The sequence below is a fragment of the Volvox carteri genome (assembly GCF_000143455.1).
Source record: "Volvox carteri f. nagariensis unplaced genomic scaffold VOLCAscaffold_3, whole genome shotgun sequence".
Classification (NCBI taxonomy): Eukaryota; Viridiplantae; Chlorophyta; class Chlorophyceae; order Chlamydomonadales; family Volvocaceae; genus Volvox; species Volvox carteri.
The window spans coordinates 1,753,728-1,765,644 of record NW_003307546.1 but is presented as its reverse complement, the minus strand read 5'-3'; the positions used below and the strand labels follow the sequence as shown (position 1 = coordinate 1,765,644).

Genomic DNA, 11,917 nt, shown 5'->3' with positions numbered 1-11,917 from the left:
GGGCAACCTAAGCACTGCAAAGGCTACATCTTACCGAAACATCACGTCACTCTGATGCGTTTTAGGATGTGTGTTTGGCCTTTGGCTGTCAATCGACCCCATGGTAGGGAACGGGCCGCAAGGTGGTGTCGGGTCTGCAATAATCGTCAGGCAGTGGAGGATGAACGGCACGTGCTACTAGAGTGTCCGGAATATGCGGATATCCGTGCTAAGCTCTGGACCCTAGGCATTGCTCCAGGAGATGTTATGAATGCGGTGATGGGTGTCGAGAATCAACGCGGATTGGCACATGTCTTGGATTGCATACGGAGACGTAGGTTGCAGTACATAGACGACTAATGAGGATCACAGTACAGTGTTTTGATTTGTTGCCTTTTTTATTCTTTTCAATTATTGTTTCCAGCTCGGCGGCTCATGAGCCTCTTGGCTCGTCTGGGCCGTACAAGCTCAAGAAGCTTGTAATCAAACAAACTGAAAAAACTGAAAAAACGCCCCTGCTTCTCAACCCAAACAGAACATCAGGTGCTTTAACAACGATCAAAAATGCCTTGTGCGTTTTACGCTGAGCAAACGTGTCGGATAGTGAGTACTATCTCAGTTAAGGTCAAGTCAACTGTCGCTCTCCCCCAGCCCCTTGAAGTCCCAAGGGAGGAAGCACGCCCTCGAGGTATTACATGACCAGTGAGGTAGTAGATGCTGAACTGCGTATAGAGCACCCCATGTAGATATTTACTTCCACCGCAACACCTTGCACGCTGAAGCAATGCGGTGCCCACTCGTGCCCTCATCATGTGTCCAACTCATTCTCTTGGCAGTAAAGCTGCAAGCTGCAGGAGTGTAAGTCGTTGTGGGCAATTGGTGTATCCTTGCGGGTGGCTTCCATTGCGAAGCCTTATGATGTGTACTTTGATCGGTTGTGATGCTGATAACCCCGATGACCCGCCAGTTGTTTCCGCCCAATCAACGTCACCTTCAATCAGCGTTTCCGCGCCTCGTGACCATACGCTGCGCGTCAAGCAACTTCACCTTATGGTAAAAGGTTGATCGGATCCGGAGTTCAGGCTTCTCCGACATTCTTGCTTCGAAAACGGCCGCTGAACTTACAGGTAAGGCCAAAACTATTACCTATATAGCTGGCCATTCTAGGTTAACGATTCTCGCCAAGTTACGCAGGTTCCGATCGACACCGTCAATAGATGATCTGATGGCATTGGCGACTACGTGTGTATGTGTGTGTATGTGTGCGTATGTGTGTGTATGTGTGTGTATGTGTGTGTATGTGTGTGTATGTGTTACACGGTCGTGGGGTGTGTTCCCCGTACCTGCAAACCGCCCAGTACGAGCCGAGGGCTCAAGGGCTGCCAGATCGCCAAAAAATCACAATCCGACATACGTGCATGGCTCAGGGGACGACAGAATCCTTCATGGCAGATCCTGGAGCCAAACGGATGCCCCCGTCCAAAACGTTTTATGAAGGGCCCCACGCACTGCCCATGCATTTGCCCAGGCAACCATGTAGTCCGTCCCCCGACAAGTCCAAACGTATACTTGAGAAATTCGGTTATTCCTCATTCATTTGGCGGAACGGAAGTGTAATAAATGTTCGCAGGCACCAAATGAGCGACCTGCACAGCTGAACGGCCTCAAGTGCCGTACCGTGCCGTGGGCGGGGCTGTGAACCTGCACACGCACTATACTTATCACGCACGGGAACTCCTTCCGACGAGAAACACCATTGCACCGGTATCTGAGCGCTGCCTCCCTTCAATAAATAATTTCCAAAGCTCGCAGTGTGTGTGGCATGGGGATGGATGGAGGTGATGCAGTGCGGCCAGCGGGCATAAGGATGAATAGTTGTAAACACATAAGCAAAAACACATAATTATTATGGCGTTTGGAATCGAAAGGAGGAAATCAGTGGAGCCGCCTGGATTTGCGGCTCCTCTGTTCCCCTTCATGTGCCGCGCCCCTGGCACGCACAGAAGTCAGACTGCGGGTAATCCTCCACAAGCGACCAAAAACCAAAAAGACAGCTTCTGTTCATGTGACAAATTCCATCAACAGATTTGCGTACGTTGCACGAATGAGCGTGGTGCCTCACTATGTATCCCAGCTGTAACTTTCACCTAAACGTATGCAAGACAAGAATGTAAGGTGCATTATCTTGACAGCTCGGCTGGGCGGATGCATGGCACGCAGTGAAGGGCAACCCCGACACGCGTAACGGATTTATTTCTGGTTCATTGAAAAAGTACTCGCGCGGTGAAGCGGCTGTCATTGAAACAATGCCGATCAATATGCATGCGAAGTGATGCTATGGCCATCAATAGCACATAAAAACTCCGACGACGTGGCTTGTCTGTGTAGTCATCGTGGGCCGTAAAACACACAGCCTTCCTTTAAAACACACGACCTTTTCAGCGCGAACCTAGCGAGTGCATGGCGTAGAAGGCGGCCCTGGCCGGTGGCATGGTTCCTATCCTTTCAAAGTACAGAGTTGCGACCGCCTTTCATAGTCCATATGGACTGGGGGACAAAACAGATCCCCACTTGCTGCCTATTTCAGCAATCCCACTCAACAACTCTCTCAACGCACCCACCAAAGCCGAACTAGCTGACTCTCAGCCCTCTTGCACAATGCGTGGAGGCGGGCCAGAGCAGCAAATAAGAAACAAGGCCTCTGCGGAATGCCTCCTCTCCCGCACCCGATAACGTGGGCTTGCGTCTCCAACCCACGCAGTAAACACCCACGTAGCACCCCTATGCATCCCCCCAATGCAAATCCCATCAGTTCAGCGAAACTAAAAGTGAGTTCGCTCGGCAACGCATGGAGTGCAATAACCAGCATGTCACAAATGGATAAAAATAATGGATGAACAGGGCCGTAACCCACGCAAACAAGCCGGACTCAAGGCACCTCCGAGACCCCCATGCAGCCTGGTGAGCGTGTGCGCTCGTGCTGCTTTAGTATCCCAGCCATGCCCAGTCACCCCTCCTGTGAAATTCTCTTTTTCGAAACAAGCCAAATCACACCATTTCAGAAAGCGTGCGGTGATCTTACTTACCTGTAAATATGGAAGCCTAAGAACTGTGTCAACCGTTCACAAGCGGACGCACGGAAGACATGAAGCCAGCGGCTGTCGGCGTGCTGACACAGCAGCAGGTGCTTGGAAGGCCAGTGAGTTTTAGGCGGTGCGAAATCCCTGGGTAGCTAATGTGCAGACGACAAGCAGCACAGCGGCTAGCCAGGCATGCCAGCGACATGCGGCTGCGCTGGAGGGCGGCGGCGGCGGCGAGCTAGTAGTCACAGGGCTTGACGACAGCAGGGGATTGACGAAGGAGCTGTAGTCGTACTGCGTCGCCGCCTTTACGCACGTGGCGTCGGTCTTGACCAGGTTGTACTGCTGGATCTGAGGCAGGGAGGAACAGGGCAACAGTTTGGAGGTTTGAACCCACAAGGTTAAGGCGTGTGTGGTGTACTTCGCGCTTTGTGCAAGGAGGTGGACACATTGCCCTAGGGTAGGTATGTGTGATAGAACTTAGGTGCGACATGGGCGTCAGTTAGCTCAGTGGCTCACCGAGGGGTTGCCATTCGCGTTGAAGATGCAGCCGCGGAGGCATTTGACCAGGTACCTGTACGGCAGTACGGCATGCACAGGGAAGGTGGATTCAGTTATTCAGGGCGCAGAAGTGGGTACCCGGTGGTTACACGGCAGGGTAATGCGGCCCCTCTTTGGACGGAATCCAAAAGACAGGCGTGACATGGGAGAGCTCTGCACCCCGCACAAGCTCAGTTCCGCCCTGAAGCCACCGGCTGTCCGCGCGCCAGACCACATGAGGGGCCGCGTGCCACCGGCCGTGGCGCAAAGGAAAAATGCAGGATTAGAGGTGCGAGATTTAACCTTTGCTCCCAGGATTTTATCCAGGATTTGAGGGGCAAAGGTACACGGAGAAACGGGATGGCTGAGATGCGTACGCTTGACAGAGCTTAAAGTGATATTTCCTTGTATTACGTGAGAGATGCAAGGAGCATTCCTGACAAGCTCCAGAACAAGCCATGGCTTCCTTCTTGCACTCACGGGGACTTCAAGTTGTATGTGGTGTGGTAGTGGTAGAAGGGGTAGGTGGTGTCTGTGTGGCCGCCGCACTCGTCTAGGTTAGTCGGCGGCACACCGTTGTCGCCCAGGGCGCCGTAAATCGGGATGCTGTCGTACATGATACCCAGCAGGGGGGAGTGCGTGCCCGCGGTCTCGTTGTACACGCAGCCGGAGCCAGGCTCAGTGTGAAAGTGGTAGAGACCGTTCATTTCTGCACGCCGAAGTAGGCAGGGATCGGGATTAGGGCGTGAGGTGGCTTTAGATGAGGACAGAACGGTTAGGGGAGCTGGGGGGTAGCGGCGGCAGGCGATTTGGTTTGGGGCGGGCACAAGGAATGATTGTGGGCACAAGACCACGGTCCAGTACTCTGCACCTTCCATTTATCATGGACCAAGGACCAACATCCCTTGCATGGATAGGGGTCCGAAGCCACAGAGGCTGCACACTACTACTCGGACGCCGCCAATGCCCCTCCGCCCCCGTGTCCACCTCTGCCCCATGCCGGGCAGGGCCGCAACAAGCAGAGGACCTCACAATGCGTGCACAGCAACAGTAACACACATGCAGGAACCCCATGAAACCTCACTCACCGGCGTGACCGCGGCACCCATCGAAAGTGTGGCCCTCCTGTAATGGGCAGTAGCAGCAGGGGCAGTGGCGGGATTAGCAGCACAGCTGCATAAGGGGCAGGGGCGGCAGTACTGCAGCCATGATGGTGTGCTCCACCGGCTATCCGCTGCAAAGGCCCCCCAACCGCCGTCAGACCCCCCAACCCGCGACCCACGTTGACGTAGGCGTCAGACCCGGTAGCATCCGCATCGCTGAACATGGCAATGCCGGTGACTGTGTAGCCGATGGTGCTCATGATCTTCTGGGAGTTGCTGGTGGTGCCGCTGGCATAAATACCGACGTAGCTGTAGGTACGTATGTATGACCGTATGTGACGTATGGCGGGGCGGGAGAGGAAGGGCTCAGTGGCGGGTTCAGGAGCGGGAAAAGGAAGTGGGAAAGTGAGTCAAGGGCCGAGCTACTGAAACAAATAAAACACCTTAGGTGCAGTGCACGGCCAGCTGGCCCGACGGATCTACTCTTCACGAGTCTGGAGCCCACTACAAAACAATGCGAAACACAACACGCGTGAAGCAAGGCAGCGGACAGTGGGCGGCCAGGGGTGGAGGGAGCGAAGCAGCGTCTGCGCCTAGAGCTAGCCACACAGGCGGGTAGGCAGCAGGATGCATCATTGTGCCACTCCGGCCTCGAAACGCCGGGCAGGTGCCGTATCGATTGCGGTTGCTGGAAACATCACGGTGATAGATACATAGGTGCACAATGCGTGGGACCACAACACGTACGGCCTAAACCGACAGCGAGCGTTCATATGTGCGTTGCGCCGAGTCTACTGATGGTTTATTTATGCAGCTTGCCGTGTAAGAACCAAGGAACCTGCGCAGAAGACTTGAGTCGAGTGTTGGCTAGCCCAGCAGGAACAGCGCCTGTGGCCTTCCGCCCGGACTCGCACCACTTCGTTCCCTGGCCACAAACAGCTCGAGTTCCCAAGCCCATGTACGGGCCCCCGGGCCGCACTCACGTGACGGTGGACGAGAGCACCGGGGTGATGCGGAACGTAACCTGCACGCCGTGGGTTGGCGGGAGTCCGCGGTAGTTAGTTAGTTAGGCCGGTGAATTGGTGCCCCCACAGGTACCACAGCGTTGACTTTTCGCAGCGTTGACTGAGTTCTCACCGTCTTGTTCTGGAAGGCTGGTGTGTTAGGTGTGGTCTGATTGTAGGGGCTGTAGAACGGGCAGCCGCTGAAGAAGACCGTGTACTCGGTGCTCGTTTTGCTCACCAGCCGCACCACCTGTCAAATGAGCCGTATAAATGATACGTCCCCGCCAGCACGCAGCAGACCAGCATAGTGGACATGCAGTTAGCGCTGATTAAAGGTTTAGATATGGACGTTATCCGTTCACTAGCGGCTGCGTGTGGAGTTTTAGCGACGAACGTCGGTCGCGACATGCCGCGGCCCAGGCGCCCTCGACTTCTAGTGTTGGTAAGGATAGAATAGGAAATTTCTCGATTATTGAAATCCTTTTAATTTAATGGCAATCAAACCCGATTAAGACCTTGTCAGCCGGCATTTACCTGGCCATTGCCACTTGGGCAAGCACTTAGCGTGCTGCCACCGCCGGCACCAGGCTGCAAACTTAAAGCCTTTAAGCCTGGTAAAGCTATTACAAATGCCAAAGCCAGCATCTCCAATAAGCCCAACGAGTTCATTGAAGGATGTTAAAGTCACCCCTATCACACTGGTGGATATTGAAATCACCCCTAATACAATTATTATCATGTAAATTGAAAAAAGAAGGGCCTAAATAGAACTCAACGGTAAAGACAATGACCGTTTTGACGAGCGGACGAGCTCAAAAACGCAATCATCACGTGGTCCCCTAAAACGTTTCGTCTGCCGGCGCGGACACAATACGCATGATAGCGTGCCAATTATTCAACAATCGATCATGCTTTGCGTGCCACCATCCCTCCATTGATCGTTTGCCTGACCACAACTGTTGTGTTACACCTATTGCACCCAGTTCACTCCTACTATGTGCCATCATAACATCAAACATGACTGTTTTTTCAGCATGGACCAATTCATGATTTCAGGGGTCAAGCACCTTAAAACGCAAACGACAGCTCCACCTCAAGGCGTGGTCAATGTATTTGAGAGGTATATGTATTGGACCATTGCAGCAACGAGAAACGGCTTCATGTCCGTAGGCAGTTCGAGGACGCTCGCGGGGGAAGTTCGTAACTGACGAACAACACTGCTCCCATGCCAGCAATGCGGGTAGCCATCTGCGAGATGGCATGAGTCATGCACACCGTGTGCAGAGTTCACCCGCATGTCATTCGTGTTTGGACAGTACACACCTCCAGAACGCGCACAAATGAGCTCTTGAGCTCCTCCTCGGGGTGTGTGGACTACCGCCATTTTGATGTCCTCATCCTTGTCCACAGGACCAACGAAATTATCGACATGCGTGCAAAAACTTCAGTTGTGCATAAAAGTATTCACATACACCCCTGGCATACAAGAATGGTTGGGGATGGTCGATGCGGCGGTTACCATATATGGTATATACCGAGCTTTGCTTATTTTAGTGACTGGGACATTGCTACATGCTTTGCAACCCCCTCGTAATTGGACGTAACCTCTCTGTCAAGATCAATTGGCAGCTACAGATTACATTGACGAAACCCACGGTCACCGTGCTGGCTCGGATCGGAACGAACTCGCCTTGTGTGTCAAAACACGGGAAGCGCACGGTCGCGCATGTAGCAAGCCTTGGGGCGCTTTGGGGTGGATCCAGTCAATCTCAAGCAAAGTGTGAGACCCCTAAACCTCCCGAAAACCTGTTGTTGTTTTTATATTTGAACCTGGGCCACCAGAAATGCCCTGTCTTTACAAGCCTGTCCTCGGTATTTGCTACGCTTGCGAGTTCGGCTGCTGTGTGTGGTGTTACTGACGCGCAGGCAGAGCGAGGACAGGGCACTCGGGGAACGGCTTGGTCATGGACGGGTTTTCCAGTCATGGATCCGGTCATGAATGTTGTTATAGATCCGGTCATAATTTGTCACTTATTCATGGATCCGGTCATGGAACTGTTCATAGTTTGCAAAAGCCAAGTGCAGGATATGACTGGTGGGGGTCATAGAATGTCTGCGATTCATGATGTCAATTTATGAAAAAGTGGATCCCAATATGACCCCAGCCACTGGCAGTCATGGCTGCGCTTTATGACCCCAGGGGGTCATAAAGTCGGTCATATACCTGCACATAAATATCTATGACATGTGGAACATGACCAGGTCATGTTGCGCATGGTATTCCAATGCAGGCCATGACCACATGTTTTGCACTCATTTCATGAATTGTACACTGCCCGGGAAGAGTACTTTACAAGAGTCAAGCATCTAAGGATGTCACATGGTTTTCCGATAACGGCGGGCCATGCTCCGTATCGGGACAGCTCCATACCGCCATCCATGCGCCTGGGGTCCGGGATTAATCTAGCTAAATTGCTCGACACACGAGGAGCGCGCTCGTTGAGCAGCTGTATGTAACCTACAATTGTTGACCAATACAACAACACCATGCCTCGAAAACGTACGCGAATTACCTGAGCCCGAACTACCCCAACCTAACCCGAACTAGCGGATACAACTGAGTTTTATTGGCTGCTGATTGGCCTCCTCCAAGCCGAAATTATGGCGATGGACATACGTGATATTATGGACCACGAGCGATGACAGGTGTCGTTATATTTCCACATGCGTGCAATCTACGACCACTACATGCACGCCCATGCATGGACGCAAGCGATCTGCGCCTTGGGAGCGCTCCGGCCTCCCCGTACGGCGCCACATCCCCTTCCCAGCAGATGCCGCAACAATGTACCATGCATCGTGTTTATTAGCATGAAGGGGTAACCTGTGCAGCAGTGTTTCTTATATATGATGCTTGCGAATCTAATGTCTCACAAGATTAGCTTCAGAATCATACACGTACGGCTGTGTTTGGCCATCGCGCCCTCAAGATTACCTTTGATATATCCATCACCTCAAAAGCAACTATAGCGTGCAACCAACTCAAAATGGGTCCCAGTGCACATCGCTTGATGAATTCGAACGCGTACTTCAGGCATAAGCAGGCATAGCAATGTAACATTTGGATCCGGGTTATGGAATGGATCCTAATGAATGTAACCGAAGCAACGGCTATGGTACATAAACGCCCGGAAGGGTGGGCTTAACATGTCCACGATATGGTGAGAAGCATGTCTGGCGCCTCATGAATGCAAAGAACACGTCAATACTTTACAGGCGCCTGCCTACCACAGCCTTGGGCGGCTTGGGCCGCATCCCCGCTGGTGGCGGCGACCCCGCTACTGCCGGTGGCGGTGGCGGCGGCGGCGACTTGGATGGCAGCGACGGCGGCGGGCTACGTGTCATTGCCGGCGGCGGGCTGCGCGATGTTGGTGGCGGCGGCGGCGGGCTACCCGCCTGCGCCTTTGGTGGCTTCCCAAGCACCGGCGGCGGGCTGCGCGATGTTGGTGGCGGAGGCGGTGGCGGGCTACCCGCCTGCGCCTTTGGTGGCTTCCCAAGCACCGGCGGCGGGCTGCGCAGCGCTGATGGCGGCGGCGGCGGGCTACTTGACCCGGTTTGTGGCGGCGGCGGCGGCGAGCTGGTAGTCACAGGGCTTGACGACAGCAGGGGATTGACGAAGGAGCTGTAGTCGTACTGCGTCGCCGCCTTTACGCACGTGGCGTCGGTCTTGACCAGGTTGTACTGCTGGATCTGCGGGAGGGAGGAACAGGGCAACAGTTCGGAGGTCTAGTCACAGTGACACATCGTAACGGGTGGCATTGCTAAAGCATTAGATGATGATGCTCTTGTCCAATCAGCTCACGGTGGTGATGGCGGGTGCCATAATGACCCGATGACCTGAGCGCCCTGAAAACCCTCAACATCTCTGGGACATGCGCGAACAGCAAAGCAACGCATGTCGTGCACGCAGCATGAAGAAAATGACCATCAACAGCCAAGCGCATATGTTGCACGGTCCGGTCCCAGGCTACGGGCAAGTCCTCGGGCAATGGCAACTGTCTGAAAGAGCCACGCAAGCACACAAGGCAGATGAGGGCTGTATGTGTGGTAAGACCGACAGGTCTGGGCCAGGCGGCAGCTCACCGAGGGGTTGCCGTTGGCGTTGAAAATGCAGCCGCGGAAGCACTTGACGAGGTACCTGTACGACATGTACGGAAAGTAACTGTTACCGCGGAGGGGTCGGATCACTTCCGTGCACATGCTCCCAGGGCCAGATGCCCCAGAGGAGCGGAGGGGCCTTCTCAAGCTCTGAAAAACCCTAGTGACAATATGCCTGGGCGGAGGGCCTTGCATGCGTGAGGGCCCTGCACTGCAGCTGTATCTATCCCAGCCAACGGGGCCCGAAAAACGGGTACAACGGGTACAACCCTCCTTCGCGCCACGGCTTCAACTAGGTAATATTATGGTGTGCTGCCATGCATGTATGCATGTCTTGCTACCGTTGGAGTACGACAGGTGTCATCCTTCATATACTAAAATGTGGATCCGAGTCCAAGCTAAGCCCTAAACTCGCATATTTCTCGTCTTCCGGATTGGCATGTAATCACAAGTAGTCCATCCAACGCTCCCGCATTTACAGGATATCGTTAGGCATATCTGGACCTAACAGACCGTTTGGTTATACTCACGGGGACTTCAAGTTGTATGTGGTGTGGTAGTGGTAGAAGGGGTAGGTGGTGTCTGTGTGGCCGCCGCACTCGTCTAGGTCCGCCGGCGGCACACCGTTGTCGCCCAGGGCGCCGTAAATCGGGATGCTGTCGTACATGATACCCAGCAGGGGGGAGTGCGTGCCCGCGGTCTCGTTGTACACGCAGCCGGAGCCAGGCTCCGAGTGATAGTGGTAGAGACCGTTCATTTCTGCACGCCGAAGTAGGCAGGGATCGGGATTAGGGCGTGAGGTGGCTTTAGATGAGGACAGAACGGTTAGGGGAGCTGGGGGGTAGCGGCGGCAGGCGACTTGGTTTGGGGCGGGGCACAAGGAATGATTGTGGACACAAAGGCTCCAAGGTCCAGTACTCTGCACCTTCCATTTATCATGGAGCAAGGACCAACATCCCTTGCATGGATAGGGGTCCGAAGCCATAGAGGCTGCACACTACTACTCGGACGCCGCCAATGCCCCTCCGCCCCCGTGTCCACCTCTGCCCCATGCCGGGCAGGGCCGCAACAAGCAGAGGACCTCACAATGCGCGCACAGCAACAGTAACACACAGGCAGGAACCGCATGAAACCTCACTCACCGGCGTGACCGCGGCATCCATCGAAAGTGTGGCCCTCCTGTAATGGGCAGTAGCAGCAGGGGCAGTGGCGGGATTAGCAGCACAGCTGCATAAGGGGCAGGGGCGGCAGTACTGCAGCCATGATGGTGTGTTCCGCCGGTTATCCGCTGCAAAGGCCCCCCAACCGCCGTCAGACCCCCCAACCCGCGACCCACGTTGACGTAGGCGTCAGACCCGGTAGCATCCGCATCGCTGAACATGGCAATGCCGGTGACTGTGTAGCCGATGGTGCTCATGATCTTCTGGGAGTTGCTGGTGGTGCCGCTGGCATAAATACCGACGTAGCTGTAGGTACGTATGTATGGCCGTATGTGACGTATGGCGGGGCGGGAGGGGAAGGGCTCAGTGGCGGGTTCAGGAGCGGGAAAAGGAAGTGGGAAAGTGAGTCAAGGGCCGAGCTACTGAAACAAGTAAAGGGTTAAGCTAAGGCACACATGTTGGACTGCTACAGGGAATGAGAGGTGAAGCGAACTTCCTGGGAGTGTGCGGTAAGGGACGGCAGAGGAGGCAAGGGGGCATGCATAGAAGCGTCACAACTGGTTCGTGCGTTAAAGCCACAACGTACTATACACTAGGGACTTGACATGACCTTTGTATGGCCTTATGGTTCTGTTTTCTCCCTAACTCAAGCGACCCGGGCACGCACTTCCTCGTCCCCTGACCATGTACAGCCCAGATAGGTCGTGTTACCCAACAGTGCCCAAGGCCCATGTACGGGCCCCCGGGCCGCACTCACGTGACGGTGGACGAGAGCACCGGGGTGATGCGGAACGTAACCTACACGCCGTGGGTTGCGGGGGAGAGGGAAGCCCGCCGGAACGGTAGTTAGTTTGTTAGGCCGGTGAGTTGGCGCTTATAGGTACCACAGCCAT

At 54.4% G+C, this 11,917-nt stretch overlaps 1 protein-coding gene across 1 annotated transcript; it reads right to left on the bottom strand.

The window, feature by feature from the left end:
- Window positions 1-3,185: 3,185 nt before the first annotated feature.
- Window positions 3,186-6,426, bottom strand: VOLCADRAFT_103026 (uncharacterized protein; the record flags this gene model as incomplete). Its single annotated transcript, XM_002946391.1, has 8 exons — window positions 6,241-6,426; window positions 5,840-5,956; window positions 5,686-5,726; window positions 4,882-5,011; window positions 4,688-4,724; window positions 4,080-4,308; window positions 3,579-3,633; window positions 3,186-3,410 (listed from the first exon to the last, which is right to left on the bottom strand). The coding sequence occupies exons 1-8, from the start codon at window positions 6,373-6,375 to the stop codon at window positions 3,186-3,188; spliced, it is 969 nt and encodes a 322-aa protein (XP_002946437.1). The 5' UTR covers window positions 6,376-6,426.
- Window positions 6,427-11,917: the final 5,491 nt, after the last annotated feature.